The following is an 18,293-nucleotide window of genomic DNA, read 5'->3' as shown; positions in this document are numbered from 1 at the left end:
GAAGGCAAAGTTCAGGTCTAATGTTCTGTGTTAGTTACTTGACTTACTCTGGTAAAACCACCTTTTAATTTCTAGGGGACCTGTATGTCTGGCTCATAGTCCTGAACCGCTCATTTACATATAAGAAAAACATGGATTTCTCTGGAATAAAACATCAGGTCGCAAATATCAAGGTATTATGTTATTCAGCTTCCTATGACCTACATGGCCATATAGACAGCTTAGGAGTATTAACACTACTGACATATTCCCTTTAAAAACTTCAAAATACTCAAAAATGTGGCTGTGTTCACAGCATTTTTTTCAGTCAGATTCCAGATGAAAAAGTGGGGAAAAACCACCACAAAAATGGATATAATTTACAGCAACGTAAAAACGAAATGTTCAGTCTTTTGTAACTTCTTTTAACCTACCTTAATGAAGATATATGTAAAAAGACTCCAGCAGCGGAGCCACCATGAGAAAGAATGCTAAACCGCCGGATTTTTTCTGAAGCGCCTGTTTCTGGGAAAGCTTAGCGGCTATGGTGGCGTCTAAAGGATGAGGTGTATACATAGCTCTTTTCTGCTTCAAACAAGTAAAAAGACACAGAAGCTGAATCAGTAAGTCTGGTGTCGCGGATGCCAGTCTTAATGAAGGGCTCGCTGGAGTATCAAGTGCTGAATTCATTAAGTGGCGCCATTTACTAAATTTGGTGCATCTCTTCAGTGGTGCGCATCTCGCCAAAAATGCAACTCCAGGTTGGAGTAGACTTTCTGGCATAAGAAACACCAGCACTTTTACATCAGTTTTCTGGTGAAAACAACTTTGAAAAATTGCCCCCCAGTGTGTATGTTACAGGCTGGCAGAACGCACCAAATAATATTGTAATGATTGTAGGTGCGTTCGCTGCCCGGGGTCCACCGTGCAGAGGTGGTAAACTGCTGAAAGTCATGGCGGATGTATATAGCGGTATACAAAGGTCATACGCGGGTTAACGTCACCCGGTGTGAACAGGAGCGGTCTCTGTTACGTCACAGAGCCGCAGTACCGCGAAACTTAAATGCCAGAGTCTGTTAGCACTCACAGAGCTCGGCAAGGGGGTGCTCAGAATGTGGTCACGGAACTCTGCCCCAAGGAAACGGGGTCAGAGTCCCTCTAGACCTTCTGAGCACGTGGCGTCGCACCTGCGGACACCACTATAGACGCTGACCTTGGAGAAGTGTCGAGCACATGCACCGTGGCGTGTTGAGCCAGCAGTGGACACTGATTCTAGTATCTGACTCAGCCTCTACCTACACCTAGACCTGGGCGCTTGAAAGGCTAGGCTGCACAACACATGCGTACCAAGGGTAGGGGTTTCCAATGAGTCATTCACCAGAGATATTCATACATGTATACAACACTCACTCCACATGGTCTAATCTTTGTCTATACTAGCGCATGGTCGTGCGGCCATGCAACTCTTTTATAGCAGCGTCCTTCCGGGATCTTCCTGATGGTCCAATCCGAGCTGGAGAAGGACCTGAGCATATGACCTCCGATCTCCAATGAGAGATCATCCCACGGGCATGCTCAGTGGACCGAAAGGAAGACTTAGTCCCTGGAGTAGCTCGCTGCTGACCAGCCTGCATTGCTATAGCTGGACCAGAGGTGGCAGGAGCAACTAAACCTACAGAGCTGGTCTGAGCAGCCTCCTGTGCGGCTGGAGAGGAATGGGAGACTGCCGAATGCAAGGCTCTGGATTCCTGCTGTGCAGCGACTGGAACCCGACGCCTAACAGTGTACATACACTATGACTTTGTACACATTGTGTATTTGAGGAGTTTGTTTTTTTTATTCACTCCTAAAACACCACCTGAAAAATCACTAAAAACTACACCTGAAAGAATCTCACTATTCATTTCTATTTTAAGACCACTTTTCTGTTCAGTTCTTTTAGTGTTTTTTTTTCCATGTCAGGTTCTGAAAAATGCCCGGAAAGAAAAAAGTGCATGTCATTTCTTTGAATCTTTTTGGGAAAAAAAACTCAGAAAACACTTCAAAAACTTTTCAAAACAGTTTCAGAAAACAAAACAGGGAAAAATGCAAAGTGCTACATCTGGGCAATAAAAATTAAAAAAGCATATACAGAATGGGAGGAATAAGACTAAGCAACAGCACATGTGAAAAAGACTTGGGTATACTAGTAGATCATAGACTGAACATGAGTCAACAGTGTGGTGCAGCAGCAAAAAAGGCAAATGCAATTCTGGGATGTATTAACAGAAGCATACAGTCTAGATCACGTGAAGTCATTATTGCCCTCTACTCCTCTTTGGTCAGACCTCATCTGGAATACTGTGTCCAGTTTTGGGCACCACATTTTAAAAAAGACATCAACAAACTGAAGCAAGTTCAGAGAAGAGCGACCAGAATGGTGACCGATCTGCAAACCATGTCCTATGAGGAACAGTTACAGGATTTGGGAATGTTCAGCTTGCAAGAAAGAAGACAGAGGGGAGACTTAATAGCTGTCTACAAATATCTCAAGGGCTGTCACAGTGTAGAAGGATCATCCTTATTCTCATTTGCACAAGGAAAGACTAGAAGCAATGGGATGAAACTGAATGGGAGGAGACACAGATTAGATATTAGAAAAAACTTTTGGACAGTGAGGGTGATCAATGATTGGAACAAGCTGCCACGAGAGGAGGTGAGTTCTCCTTCAATAGACGTCTTCAAACAGAGGCTGGACAGACATCTGGGATGATTTAGTGAATCCTGCATTAAGCAGGGGGTTGGACACGATGACCCAGGAGCTCCCTTCAAACTCTATCATTCTATGATTCTATGAAAACAAATCCTCTGAAATTCTCCCCAAACAAGGAGCATTTCTTGATGTTTCCATTCGAAAACTTGCGAATTTTGAACACCTCAAAAAATCTCTGAACATATCCTTAGCGTGTGTGCACATGGCATCTTTTTCAGATGGATTTTGCCTGTAACCCACCTGAAAAAGTGCTCAAGAGGCATTAAAAAAATAAACATAATGCACAGCAATTTAAAAAACAACGTCGTGGACATGTTCCATCTTTTGTACGGTTTTTATTAACCTCTTCAGGCTTTGAAAACCGTGAAGCATCTGAAAGAATGACCTGACCATTCTTTAGGAGGCCTGCAAGTATCTTCTAATTAAATGTAAAGAGAAAAAAAGGCACTTCAAAAAGAAAAGAAGACATTTCAGGAAAAACACTGCCAGCATTTTCCTGAAGCATCGTAGTGGCAGCATCTATAAAATGCCATGTGCACGTACCACTAATCATCTAATCATCTATATCTGCCTCTGCAGAATAAACACAAGAAGGAGCAGATTGATTCATCAGAGGATGCTCCTGTCAGGGACTAACACAATAAATAAGCCCCAAACGATCCAGCAGAGCACAGTCCCAATGGGAGCTGACAATTCAGCCAATGATACATTACCTTGGTCTATATCCTTTGACTTGATTCACAACCATCCCAGTCATCGAACCCTAATAAATGATTGTGCCTCTTTGATGTATAAAGTGAAAATACTGTGTTAATATGGATATAGGATCTCATTATAGGGGTTGCACCTTTACAGAAAATGTTGGCATCCAGACGTAAATTGTTATTTAAAAAAAACCTCACAGGGGCTCACTCACAATTTTGCCTAAGATCACTGCCATGAATAAAGAATGTGATCTAAACATCCTCCAAGAGCAACTTCTACCAACAATCCAGGAGCAATTAGTTAATGGGCAATGTTTTTTCCTGCATGATGAAGACCATGCCCTAAGGCAAAACTGATAACTAAAGGGAACCTGTCACCTCATTTTTCACACGGCCACCGCCATTAGGGGCTTATCTACAGCATTCTGTAATGCTGTAGATAAGCCCCCGATGTAACCTGAAAGATGAGAAAAATAAGTTAGATTATACTCACCCAGGGGTCCGGTCCGGTGTGGTCCGGGTCCGATGAGTGTTGCAAGTCCAGGTCCGGCGCCTCCCATTTTCATGCGATGACGTCCTATTCCTTGCTTCTGTTGCGACTCCAGCGCAGGAGTAATTCTCTGCCCTGTTGATGACAGAGCAAAGTACTGCAGTGTGTAGGCGCCAGGAAAGGTCAGAGAGGTCCGGCGCCTGCGCACTGCAGTACTTTGCTCTGCCCTCAATAGGGCAAATCAGTATGCCTATGCAGAAGCCCGACAGAAGCAAGGAAGAGGACGTCATCGCATGAAGATGGGAGACGCCGGACCCGCGACACCCATAGGACCAGACCGCTCCCAGGTGAATATAATCTAACTTGTTTTTCTTATCCTTCAGGTTCCTTCAGGGGCTTATCTACAGCATTACAGAATGCTGTAGATAAGCCCCTGATGGCGGTGGCCGCAGCTTATATGCGAAAAGTGAGGTGACAGGTTCCCTTTAAGTGGCTTGGGGAATAAAACATTGACATTTTGGGTCTCTTAACAGAAAACTCCTCACACCTTAATCTCAGTGAGAACCTAAGGTCAATCCTCAAAAAGCAGGAGGACAAACAAAAACACAGAAATTGTGATAAACTCCAAGATCTGATTAGGATGCGCTGTCTTCAGTAAGGATTTAGCCAAGAAGCTGATATCCAGCTGCCAGGGGAAATTGTAGAAGCCTTAAGGCCCCATCTCACATAGTGAGATCGCTAGTGAGATCAGTACATGTGACACATAGCGGCGACCGCCCCCCCCCCCCCGCTGGATATCGCTGATCGTGCTCGAATGTCCTGGGCCATTTTTTCATCATCGCCGTCCCGCTGGCCAGCACGCATCGCTGTGTTTGATGCCGACAAGCGACCTCATTGGCGACGCAGAACTCAGGGACGCAGGCTGGAATCGTTCAGAATAGCTGCTGTGTGATAACGCACCAGCGATCCTTACCAGGTCGTATCGTTGTTGGGATCATTGCTGCGTCGTTGAAGAGATCTGCCTGTTTGGCAGCTTACTAGCGACCATGTAGCGACGCACCAGCGATCCCTACCAGGTCGTATCGTTGTCGGGATCGCTGGTGCATCGCTATGTGAAACGGGACCCTTAAAAAATAAAAGCAAGAAACACAAGAATAAAAGCAACAGAATGTTTATTATGGATTTCACAAGAAAGAAAAGACATGAAATTATGGAAATCACAAGATGGATAGACATGTTAATTATATGAAAATGATGGAAAAATAGAAACAAAATTTAAAAACATCTTAATTTATTCAGTTTCAAGTACGAGTGTCACACACAGAAATCCCTGAACTTAAACTCTTGACTGCCATCAATGAGGTTATTAATGGTTGCCTGAAGAATGTTGTGCCATGCTGAATGCACTCTGGCAAATCATCAACATTCATGGTTAGCTGTTAGCTGTTCCATTTGCAGTTGTTGACCAATGACATCCCAGATGTGTTCATTGGGAGACAAGTCTGGAGAAACTGCAGCCATGGTAGCACATGTAGGCCATTCTGGCTGCTCACAGCAGCATGAGAAACATGCGACCCGGCTTTGTTTTGTTGAAGATTGGATCCTGGGACACTTGAGTATGATCCACAAGCGAAAATATGCATTAACCATGGCTGCTATGAATGAGGTTATTAATGGTTATCTGAATAATGTTCTTCTACAATGAATATGTGGCGCCCCTGAGGGTTCAGTCGCCACAGAGGTACTACACCTCCTCCTGAGGTGTGGTACCCCACCATTCATGTAAGGTGGAGACCCCTGACCACGCTCCAACACCTGCATCCCACACAACACAGTAGTGTAGCAAAGCACCCTTTGGTGGCTCCCTTCTTGGAACACAAAGCGTGCTGGGAGGTGGGTGGAGTTTAGTTTGCACTAAAGAGCGGGAAGAGGATAGGATATAGAGAGTTAGTCACAGGAGTCTGACGATGTCGGACCTGTGTAAGGAGATTCCCTGAGAGGGATGAAGGAGGGAAAGTGCTGCAGCCGACTTCCGTGATCTGGGTCCGCTGGCACAGGAAAGGAACACTGAAAGAAAGCCTGACTCTCCATAAGAAGGAAATGATTAGTACGGAACGTGAGGAGAGGAAGAGAACAGAGGATTGAGGGTTAGAGGAGAACCCCTCTCAAGTTCTAGGCGCAAGGCCGGGGTCCGGTCCCCGAGGTTGTTTGGATACTTATGGTCCTGCAACAGACACCGGAGGAATAGAAGTTTGTCATCACTTTATTCCCACACAAGACTTAGGGGCACAACAGCAACGAGATAGAGAGCCGGGACTTAGAAGCAGAGAGTCCCCGAAGCAGGCTACAGCTGTCTGCCGTACAAGTAGCGTTCATAGGCACATCGGACAGGAGGAACTCCAGTGTAACTCAGTACTAGGAGTACTTCACTTAAAGGCGCTAAGAGGGAGACGTTCAGAAAAGGCACATAAGTTGGAGGAGTGTTGGAAAGGTGTGCTTCATCTTGCCTTAAGGTTGGCTGGGCTCTTGACCCGGCGGACAAGGCACCTATTCGGGCTCTAGAGCCACCATAGACTGTGAGTAAAGCTTTGGAACTACATGCCCTGGCGTCCTCCACTTATTCCTGCGTCAACCTGCCCAGCACTGCTACATCCCTTGTTCCCGACACTACACCATCTAAGTGTCGCTACATCCACTCTGCCATGGGACTACAGCTGTGCCTGTGGAGGGCTATACCATCACTCCTGCCCCACACCATCTGTCCCAGAGGAACTGTCTGCAGCGTCGGCTTAACATCTACATTGCCGAACACCACAGGTGGCGTCCCGACTTACACATTCACACTGAACATTTACAATGGGCGCCCAGGGCCACGGACCGGGTCACCGCTACTGTGACACTTCCCTGTGAGATACCGGCCTGGTACCGAGTACCCCACAGCCCTGGGTGTGAGGGCGACCCATTTTTGGCGTCACGAACAGGATGACGAAACCCGGTACCACTGGGTTCTGTGTGCCTACGATTTATTGAGCTTAAAAGATTGTGGAAATGTGCAGAAAACCCAATTTGATAGACTGTAAAATGAATGCTAAAAATGGCCGCTGGCGAGGAGAAGAGGGGCTTGATAATATGGGTGGTCCTAAGAAAAGACCGCGAATGGTCCTGGGCCTCCCCTTTCTCAACTTCTGTGCGACAGCAACATGGCCCACCCCCCTAGGGGTTCGTATACTGGCTTGGTATGGAGGAGTAGGAAAAAAACGCCGCCCCCAGAAGGAGGAGCAGAAGCCAGTAGCGGGAAAAGAGCAGAGACAGGAAGAAGGAGAGAGGGAAGACGCCATCATGGAAGGATAAAGGAGGCCTGAAGAGCGAAGGGAGGTTGAGCTGAATCTCCCAGGGGCAGCAACTGAAGACTCCGTTCTGGCTTCCACAATGAACCGCTGACAGTTGGAGGAGGAAATAGCACAGCTGACAGCCTGTCTGCGACTGAGGCGGGAGGCCTTGCAGAGGTTGGGCGGGCAGCACGCCCAGGAGGGGCCTACACCACCGGCACCTCCGGACCCGGTACCTTCCCAGTCGGTACCTGTCCCCACTGCACCGGACTTCCCTCAGGCAGCACAAGTCTATACCTCCACACTGTCCATACGGCTGGTTGCAGCCTGTCCGGAAGAGTCACTGGAGGGCCCGGGAGCTGAGACCGTGCTCCCGCCTGGACCTGACGCGGCTGCGCAGGTCCCACCAGAGGCCCCTGCGGACCCAGAGCCACCATCTGCTCCACCACCGCCGGCACCCGGACGAGCCACTCCTGTGGACACCCCTGCAGCTGCCCACCGCCTCAGGCCTGCACCGGAACATTGCTAGGAGGCCCCAGGTACGTCTGCTGTCCATGCACCTGGGAAGGCCCTGGGGTGTACGCCCGTGGCAGCGTCAGGACAGGTCGTGCTGGATCTTGTCTGGGACCGGGATGCCGAACCCTGGGGGGATACACCTGAAACCCCGGTGGCACCCTTGCCCACAGGGGTAGAAGCAGGTCCCGGGAAGAGTAGGAAGAGCTAGAGGCGCGGTGTCAGGCAACCCTCCGTAAGCTGGCAGCGGAACAGAGGGAGAGGGAGCAGCGGAGACTGGTAGTGCTAGGCCCTGATCTGGACCGGAAAGAAAAGGTCAGTGCTGGTCACTACGGTCCCCGGGACTCAGCTGGATGGGGACAGGTTCTAAATGTGAACCAGGAAAGAGGATTCGGGTTCATTGCAGACCCCAAAAAGATTAGTGACTTGTTCTTCAGCAGGAGGGATGTGGAGTCACACCTGAGGAATGGACACCCTGTTAGAGATCTGCAGCCTGGGGAGTATGTGACCTTCACCCGACATGAGGGGTTGAGAGGATGGTATGCCATGAATATCCGCCGCATACCTGAAGAATTGCTGGCAACCTATAAAGGGAGGAAGGTATATGTACCCCCAGGCGCTACCACCTCGTCCTATGTGAATCCAACAACAGGAAGAGGAGGTCAAGAAATTCTTCCGTGGAAGCAGCAGCCAAGGGAACCAGGTTCCAGTGCCCCAGGAGGGGTCCACCAACACTAAAGCAAATAACTAACTTTTGTTACCCTGGAGGGTATTAGCACCATTGTGCCTGTTTTTCCAGTTTTTGTTTTTCCTATTTTTGGGTATCATGTTTATTGTTGTTGCCCAGTTTTATTGGCAGCCTTTTTGATATTGAACTGTGGAGATCATGGACGCTGAATGATCCAGAACTGTATTTGTAAATAGTTGCACCTCTTTAGGTGCCCTCTCTTGATTTTACATAGACATTTTAAAGATAAGGACTACCTCACCTGGAGCATAGCTCCAATCAAAGGACACTGCAAGAGATCCCGGCTGGGAGCGGTGTCCAGCACTTACAAGAATTATTGAAGTTTAAATGTGCAGTATTTGAGAATGTGTCTTATGAAAGTATTGATGACTAGAAAATAGCTTTTATATACAGTTGTGCCCAAAAGTATTGACACCCCTGCAATTCTGTCAGATAATACTCAGTTTCTTCCTGAAAATGATTGCAAACACAAATTCTTTGGTATTATTGTCTTCATTTAATTTGCCTTAAATGAAAAAACACAAAAACAATTGTCCTAAAGCCAAATTGGATATAATTCCACACCAAACATAAAAAAGAGGGTGGACAAAAGTATTGGCACTGTTCGAAAAATCATGTGATGCTTCTCTAATTTGTGTAATTAACAGCACCTGTAACTTACCTGTGGCACCTAACAGGTGTTGGCAATAACTAAATCACACTTGCAGCCAGTTGACATGGATTAAAGTTGACTTAACCTCTGTCCTGTGTCCTTGTGTGTACCACACTGAGCATGGAGAAAAGAAAGAAGACCAAAGAACTGTCTGAGGACTTGAGAAACCAAATTGTGAGGAAGCATGAGCAATCTCAAGGCTACAAGTCCATCTCCAAAGACCTGAATGTTGTCTACCGTGCGCAGTGTCATCAAGAAGTTTAAAGCCCATGGTACTGTGACTAACCTCCCTAGATGTGGACGGAAAAGAAAAATTGACAAGAGATTTCAACGCAAGATTGTGCGGATGTTGGATAAAGAACCTCGACTAACATCCAAACAAGTTCAAGCTGCCCTGCAGTCCGAGGGTACAACAGTGTCAACCCATACTATCCGTCGGCATCTGAATGAAAAGGGACTGTATGGTTGGAGACCGAGGAAGACCCCACTTCTTACCCCGAGACATAAAAAAGCCAGGCTGGAGTTTACCAAAACTTACCTGAAAAAGCCTAAAACGTTTTGGAAGAATGTTTTCTGGTCAGATGAGACAAAAGTAGAGCTTTTTGGGCAAAGGCATCAACATAGAGTTTACAGGAGAAAAAAAGAGGCATTCAAAGAAAAGAACACGGTCCCTACAGTCAAACATGGCGGAGGTTCCCTGATGTTTTGGGGTTGCTTTGCTGCCTCTGGCACTGGACTGCTTGACCGTGTGCATGGCATTATGAAGTCAGAAGACTACCAACAAATTTTGCAGCATAATGTAGGGCCCAGTGTGAGAAAGCTGGGTCTCCCCCAGAGGTCATGGGTCTTCCAGCAGGACAATGACCCAAAACACACTTCAAAAAGCACTAGAAAATGGTTTGAGAGAAAGCACTGGAGACTTCTAAGGTGGCCAGCAATGGGTCCAGACCTTAATCCCATAGAACACCTGTGGAGAGATCTGAAAATGGCAGTTTGGAGAAGGCACCCTTCAAAACCTCAGTGTTGGAAAAATTCCACAATTATCCCTGTCCCCAAGAAAGTGGGATCCTCTGAGTTGAACGACTATAGACCAGTAGCACTCATATCTGTAGCTATGAAAGTCTTCGAAAGAATTATGATGTCCCACCTGATAAAATTCACGCAGAAGCTATGGGACCCGCTTCAGTTTGCCTATAAGGAGAATCGTTAGGCAAACGACACTGTCAATCTGGCACTGAAGTACATTTTGGATCATACAGATGAACTGCACTCATACGTCCGGATTCTTTTCATGGACTTTAGCTCAGCGTTCAATACCATTGATCCGAATTTACTTCATAAGAAAATGGTAGCTCTTGGAGTCCCTCTCAACTTATGCTTGTGGATTTATAACTTCCTGACAGCCAGGATACAGAGTGTAAAAGTTGGACCATTCACTTCAGACACCTTGGTCACAAACATCGGGGCACCTCAGGGGTGTGTTTTGTCCCCGTTACTGTTTTCTCTCTATACGAATGATTGCATCTCTTCAGCAGACTCAGTAAAAATCTTGAAATTTGCAGATGATATGACACTGATTGGTCTCATCAGGGGAAATGCTGAAGACTTGTATCGGAGTGAGGTGGAAAGAATATGTGACTGCTGTAAAGCCAATAATCTTGTACTCAACACTAAAAAAACTGCTGAGATGGTTGTGGATTTTAGGAAAGATCAACATGAGATACTTCCAATCTACATCCATGACGAAGTGGTTCTTAGGGTCACAGAGACCAAATTCCTTGGTGTTATCATCTCTCATGATCTTAAATGGGGGAAAAACGTGGATGCTGGTATAAGAAAAGCACAACAGAGGATGTTCTTCCTGCGTCAGCTGAAAAGATATGGTTTGTCTAAGAATCTGCTGATCTTATTCTTTAATGCTGTCATCAGATCTGTGATTTGTTCCTCTCTGATAGTCTGGTATGGGGGAGCCACTGCGCATGACAAACTCCGCTTACAAAGGACTTTCAGAACAGCAGAGAGAATTATAGGTTCCCCCTGCCTAAAATCCAGGATCTTTATGATAAGAGTATTCGATCCCACGCATTGAAAATTTCATCCGATCCCTCTCACCCGGGACACTCCTCATTCCAACTACTCCCTTCAGGACGTCGCTTCAGAGTCCCCAAATGCAGCACCAACCGCCATATGAACAGCTTCTATCCACTCTCTGTTCAACAATTAAATCGTCATGTGTAGGCTATATACTGTATCTGTCTTGTTAGATGTTACTTGTTGTATCTGTTGTTATATATTATGTTGCCTCTTTGCCACAAAGAATTCCTTGTATATATGTAATATGTACTTGGCGATAATAAATTTGATTTGATTTGATTGATTTGGATTTGAAATATCAGGGACCTGGAGCAGTTTGCCAAAGAAGAATGGTCTAAAATTCCAGCAGAGTATTGTAAGAAACTCATTGATGGTTACCGGAAGCGGTTGGTCGCAGTTATTTTGGCTAAAGGTTGTGCAACCAAGTATTAGGCTGAGGGTGCCAATACTTTTGTCTGGCCCATTTTTGGAGTTTTGTGTGAAATGATCAATGTTTTGCTTTTTGATTCATTCTCTTTTGTGTTTTTTCATTTAAGACAAATTAAATGAAGATAATAATACCAAAGAATTTGTGTTTGCAATCATTTTCAGGAAGAAACTGAGTATTATCTGACAGAATTGCAGGGGTGTCAATACTTTTGGCCACAACTGTAGGATTTAGGAATGCTTTAATAAAGAGATGAGAGATTTGAATAAAAGAAGATGCAAGCGATGAACCAGGTATCAGCGGTTGTCACTTAAAGTTAATGATAGAAAGAAGAAAATGTGAAAAGGAAAGATGATAAAGAAATGTGTTGATAATGCAGCTTGCACTTTTGAATTAGGACTCTAGATAGTTGATTAAGAATTGATTGCAACGTTCAAGAATGATTGCCTCTCATATTGAGAAGATTAGATAAGTATTGTTTATTAAGCATCCCAAAAATGTTGTATGTTCCTGTATTTGTCAACTTTTGCTTTCTTGCAGCTCGTGGACGTGCTGTGTTTAACGGGGGGTATGTGGCGCCCCTGAGGGTTCAGTCGCCACAGAGGTACTACACCATTCAGGTAAGGTGGAGACCTCTGACCACGCTCCAACATCTGCATCCCACACAACACAGTAGTGTAGCAAAGCACCCTTTGGTGGCTCCCTGCTTGGAACACGAAGCGTGCTGGGAGGCGGGTGGAGTTTAGTTTGCACTAAAGAGTGGGAAGAGGATAGGATATAGAGAGTTAGTCACAGGAGTCTGACGAGGTCGGACCTGTGTAAGGAGATCCCGAGAAGGATGAAGGAGGGAAAGTGCTGCAGCCGACCTCAGTGATCTGGGTCCGCTGGCACAGGAAAGGAACACTAAAAGAAAGCGTGACTCTCCATAAGAAGGATTAGTACGGAACGTGAGGAGAGGAAGAGAACCCCTCTCAAGTTCTAGGCGCAAGGCCGGGGTCCGGTCCCCAAGGTTGTTTGGATACTTATGGTCCCGCAACAGACACCGGAGGAATAGAAGTTTGTCATCACTTTATTCCCACACAAGACTTGGGAGCACAACAGCAATGAGATAGAGAGCCGGGACTTAGAAGCAGAGAGTCCCCGAAGCAGGCTACAGCTATCTGCCGTACAAGTAGAGTTCATAGGAACATCGGACAGGAGGAACTCCAGTGTAACTCAATACTAGGAGTACTTCACTTAAAGGCGCTAAGAGGGAGACGTTCAGAAAAGGCACATAAGTTGCAGGAGTGTTGGAAAGGTGTGCTTCATCTTGCCTGAAGGTTGGCTGGGCTCCTGACCTGGAGGACACGGCACCGATGCGGGCTCTTGAGCCACCACAGACTGTGAGTAAAGCTTTGGAACTACATGCCCTGGTGTCCTCCACTTATTCCTGCGTCAACCTGCCCAGCACTGCTACATGCCTTGCGCCCGACACTACACCATCTAAGTGTCGCTACATCCACTCTGCCCTGGAACTACAGCCCTGCCTGTGTAGGGCTATACCATCACTGCAGCACCACACCATCTGTCCCAGAGGAACTGTCTGCAGCGTCGGCTTAACATCTACATTGCCGAACACCACAGGTGGCGTCACGACTTACACATTCACACTGAACATTTACAATGGGTGCCCAGGGCCACGGACCGGGTCACCGCTACTGTGACACTTCCCTGTGAGATACCGGCCCGGTACAGAGTACCCCACAGCCCTGGGTGTGAGGGCGACCCAAATGCACTTAGGCAAATCATCAAAATCTGCTGTTGCCAGCTCCTTTTGCAATTGCTGACCTATGACATCCCAAATGTGCTTGATGAGAGAAGATGCTATAGGCCATGGTAGCACCTTTAGGCACACAGGATGCTCACAGTAGCACAAGAAACACTCAACCTGGCTACATTATGTTGAAAAATGGCTCTTGGGACACTTTGGAGTAATAGCCGTACCACTGGTTCCACGCCCAAATCAAGTAAAGACTAGATGTTAGTGTACCTGTAATAAAGATTAGAGAGGTCTGGTTACTGTACATTCTGCCACCCCACACCACAATCCCGGAAGTAGGACAAGTTTGTCATTCCCTTGTAGAAGCCTCTTCATGGCGTTGTCCCCATTGCCTTCAAACCAATATCTGGTTATCATTGTTTCCAAGACAAAAAAAGTGTGACTCTTCGAAAAAGAGGAGATACCTCCATTCCAGCTTTCTTTTCAGTCTTGCTCTTCACCGTGAAAGCCTTCAAGAACGGTGGCATTATGTCAATGGAACACCTGTAGCAGAACGTTTGCTCATAGCCCAATGTCATGCACACGCTTTCTCATTGTTTATGTAGACGCTATTTGACTCGTCAGGCTTAGTATGTGACATTCAATTTCACTTGTGATACAGAATGGTCTAATCGTAGAACCAATGGTACAGCCATTTCTCCAAAGTGTCCCAGGAGACATTTTTTAACACAACAATGCTAGTACACATGTTTCTTGTGCTCTGGGAGCAGCCAGCATGGGCTAAACGTGCTACCATGGCCCGCAGCGTCTACAATCGAGCACATCTGGGCATGTCATAGATTAGCAAGTGGAGGGAGAGAGCTGCCAGCAGCGGATCTTGATGATTTGCCCAAGTGCAGTCAGCGAGGCAGTTTCCATTTTTTCATCATTAGTAGGTTATTAACATTTTTATCAATCCTGTAATTTCCATCATTCCACAACTTCTCTTCTTTGTGTTGCAAATTCAATGTTGAGAACTGTAGTAACACAATTCCCATGTGTAATGTATGCATAGAATATTATGTGCATTACAATAGTTCTTCTGAACAACTTAAGATATTTTGGTTACGGGTCCATTCAACAAATTTTTTTTACTGGAAATCACAGCTAAATCTCAAAAAATTTATAGCAAAATCTGCATGCGGATTTTGCTGCTAATTTTATAGCAAATTTGCCACAAAATTAACCCTGTGGTGTTTTCCGTAAAAAGAATTGACACACGGCCGACTTAAAAATCAGGTCAATTTAGTTGTGGAAAATATCTGTGACATGTACATGAGATTTGTTCATAAGGAGTTTGTTTTCTCAGTTTCAAAATTTGGGGATAAATCCCCAATTTTCCTGCAGTAGAAATGCCACAGTGGAATCTGTAGTAAATATCAATGGTCAATGTAGGCAGCAGATATGTTTCACAGCGTGTTCATGACATTTCTTAATTTAAAACCAATTCTGATATTATAAAACCAGGGTTGCCTACTTTCTCCATCTCCTCCGCACCTGTGCTGCGATTTTTTCATGCAAGAGGATCGGAGCACAGAGCACTAACATTTGGATCACTCTAAGGCTATGTGCACACGCTGCAGTTTTTGCTGCGGTTCCGCTGCGGTTTTGGCCGCAGCAGAACTGCAGCAGTTCTGTAGACAGTGTACAGTAGCATGTTATCCTATGGGATTTACAATCTGCTGTGCACATGCTGCGGATTTCTAACTGCGGAAAAGCTGCGGTTTTGAATCCGCAGAAAGAATTGACATGTCAATTCTTTCTGCGGATTCTGCTGCGGTTTGCCACCTATTCAATTGTCCAGGTGATAAACCGCAGGGCAAAACCGCAGGCCAATCCGCAGGTAAAACCGCAGGTCATTTTACCTGCGGTTTTACCTGCGGTTCCGCAGGTAAGAATCCGCAGACCAATCCGCAGTGTGTGCACATAGCCTAAGGCTATGTGCACACGCTGCGGATTGGTCTGCGGATTCGTATCTGCGGAACCACATGTAAAATGACCTGCTGTTTTACCTGCGGATTGGCCTGCGGTTTTCCCCTGCGGTTTATCACCTCTACAATTGAGGAGATGGTAAACTGCAGCGGAATCCGCAGAAAAGAAGAGACATGTCATTTCTTTCTGCGGATTCAAAACCGCAGCTTTTCCGCAGCTAAAAATCCGCAGTATGTGCACAGCAGATTGTAAATCACATAGATTTACATGCTACTGTACACTGTCTGCAGAACTGCTGCAGATCCGCAGCGGATCTGCAGCAAAAAACGCAGCGTTTGCACATAGCCTAACAGCAGAGCTGGAGCCAAGGGTCATTACCATATCACATCCCATGCTGTCACACCGGATGCCATACGCTATTTTATTATGACTATACGGCTGGAAACAATCTGAACAAGTTTCTTCAATGTCATAAAAATCACGGACACATTATTTTTTTTACAGACTGGAAAAAAGTATCCTATTTTTACGGACTTTCCTGGAATTTCTGGGGGTTGGCATTCCTGGTTTAGAACAGGTTCACACAAGCGTTAATAAAATCGTCCAAGTTTTCTTAAAGGAGTTTGTATGTTCTTCCAGTGTTTGCGTGGGTTTCCTCCGGGCACTCCGGTTTCCTCCCACATTCCAAAGACATACTGATAGGGAATTTAGATTGTGAGCCTCATCGGGGACAGTGATGATGATGTGTGCAAACTGTAAAGCGCTGCGGAATATGTTAGCGCTATATAAAAATAAAGATTATTATTATTAATGAAACTAGGATGATTTTTTTTTCTCATTTGTTATTCGTATGCAATCCAGCTTTATACAGCTGCAGTGATTAGAAACTTCTAAGACTAAATAAAGTTTCCTACGTCAAAGAATTGCAAACTAGTGCACACTGCGATTTTTTTTTTTCACGCTCAGATTCGTTTTTCTCATGGACAGCACTAGGACCGGAAATACACTCATGTAAACCTGCCCTAAAGTGTAGCAGATTTTTTGGAGATAAATAATATATTTTATTTATATATTAGGCTCACTTATATGGCACCAACACACTCCAGAGTGCTTAACAGACATCATCATTGCTGTCCCCGATGGGGCTCACAATCTATATTCCCTATCGATATGTCTTTGGAGTCTTGGAGGAAACCAGAGAACTCGGAGGAAACCCACGCAAACACGGGGAGAACATACAAACGCTTTTTCATGGGAATTTGCCCCGAAAGTACACCATTCATATTATCTCCAAAAGTAAAACATCAACGTCATTGTATTAAAAAGTAAACTAACTATAAAAAATGAATAATACTATAAAGATTATTTCTACCTTTATGATTTGCTTTATAAAAGTTAGACTTCACATACCGGACATGGAAGAGAAGCTCTTCTCTCTGACAGGGCACGGCATTGTGCCCTTTTCCGATGGCTCCTGGCATCCCTCTCACTTTCTTCTATCCCTCTATGTCCCCAGAAGCTACTCATCCACTTGGCAAAGAGAATATCATCATTGTCTTCCTCGTAATCCATGTACGACCGGGCCAAACCTGGGATTCTCCCACCGGTGCCGTGGAAAGCCAGGACAAGTTGTTGAGTGTTTCCGTCAACTAGAGAACAGCTATAGCTAGTGAAAGGTTTAGATCATTTCAAGCCGCCCCCTCTTAAGCTGACTTTAAGGAAGGAGAAAAAAAAACAAAGCAGCAGTAGAAGCCACGGTTTTTATATAAGCCAATCCCTTGTAATCTATTTATCAGCGTGGAAGGGAGAGGTCTTCTAATCTTTCCATTACATTGATTCCAAAGTCACACAGCCTAAAGGGTGATAAATGCAAGTAGCACTGTGTTGTCCAACTATCCTGCTGTCCATAGCTGTCAATAGCTGTTAGGTCCAGCAGACCAGAACATGCCTTCTAGGTACAGTACGTGCTATGATTCCAATACGGCAGCAGCTATGAAAATTGGAATGGACATATTGACCATCGCCAGAAACTGGCAGACTTGTTATAGAAGTTAAACAGGCGCAGATGAGTTCTCGACCAGGGTGACAGCTATTACCAGGGCTGTGAATGCGACTGCTCTGAGGCTCACAGGGGCCTTCTCTCTGCTCTGTGCTTGAAACTATATCACTGAATGCAAAAAAAAAATAAAAAAAAATCTGCTGCAGAATTTATTAGCTTTGGGAAACTTATGGAACTTTCTGAAAGCAATCTATAAAAAGACATTTGTACAGTTTAATGGCTGCATTCTCTACTCTTATATATTAGGAAAGGTTCATAAACATTGCCCACATTGGAATTATTCCCTTATTTTAAGAATAAATCATTCAGTAAAGCAGTAGCAGAATTTGCAACCAGACTGGCCCACAGGAGAACCGGAGAATCCCCCGGTGGGCCCTTGATCAGGATTAGTCTCCTCCCACCCAATATGACATATAGTTGGAATAATATACTTGAGTCACTACCTACAAATACAGCATCTTATCCTTCACTTTAAAAAACTACCCAGTTGAATATTATATAGAAGCAGATGTAAATTTCTGAATGAGGGTAATGTAATATTTGCATGTAGCTGCGCAATGGTCTCCAGTCAATGTTGCTCGTTGGCCCTTGGCTCCACAGTCAACATTATATGCATCAAAGCATATACAGGTCCCCATAACACGATTTTGGTGGGATAGGACAATCATCAGATGTGTATGGGAGCCTCACATCTCTACCCAACAGATAATTTTGGGGGAGAGAAGGATTGAGCTGTTAGATTTTAATAGCCAATCCTTTTGTTCAACTGAGAGATAAGCCTCTACCAGACCGCTCCATAGAGAACACTCCTGAGTA

At 45.3% G+C, this 18,293-nt stretch overlaps 1 protein-coding gene across 1 annotated transcript in view; it reads right to left on the bottom strand.

The window, feature by feature from the left end:
• LNP1 (leukemia NUP98 fusion partner 1) overlaps window positions 1-17,088 on the bottom strand; it is a 64,044-nt gene extending 46,956 nt beyond the window's left edge. Inside the window, exon 1 of the mRNA XM_073564738.1 lies at window positions 16,829-17,088. Within this exon, the coding sequence (XP_073420839.1) occupies window positions 16,829-16,990 (162 nt within the window). The 5' untranslated portion in view covers window positions 16,991-17,088. The remainder of the gene's footprint in view (window positions 1-16,828) is intronic.
• Between the last annotated feature and the right edge of the window lie 1,205 nt (window positions 17,089-18,293).

This window comes from Dendrobates tinctorius, unplaced genomic scaffold, assembly GCF_039654945.1.
Source record: "Dendrobates tinctorius isolate UK_male_01 unplaced genomic scaffold, ASM3965494v1 ptg000016l, whole genome shotgun sequence".
Taxonomy (NCBI): Eukaryota; Metazoa; Chordata; class Amphibia; order Anura; family Dendrobatidae; genus Dendrobates; species Dendrobates tinctorius.
This window is presented reverse-complemented; position numbering and strand designations above follow the sequence as displayed.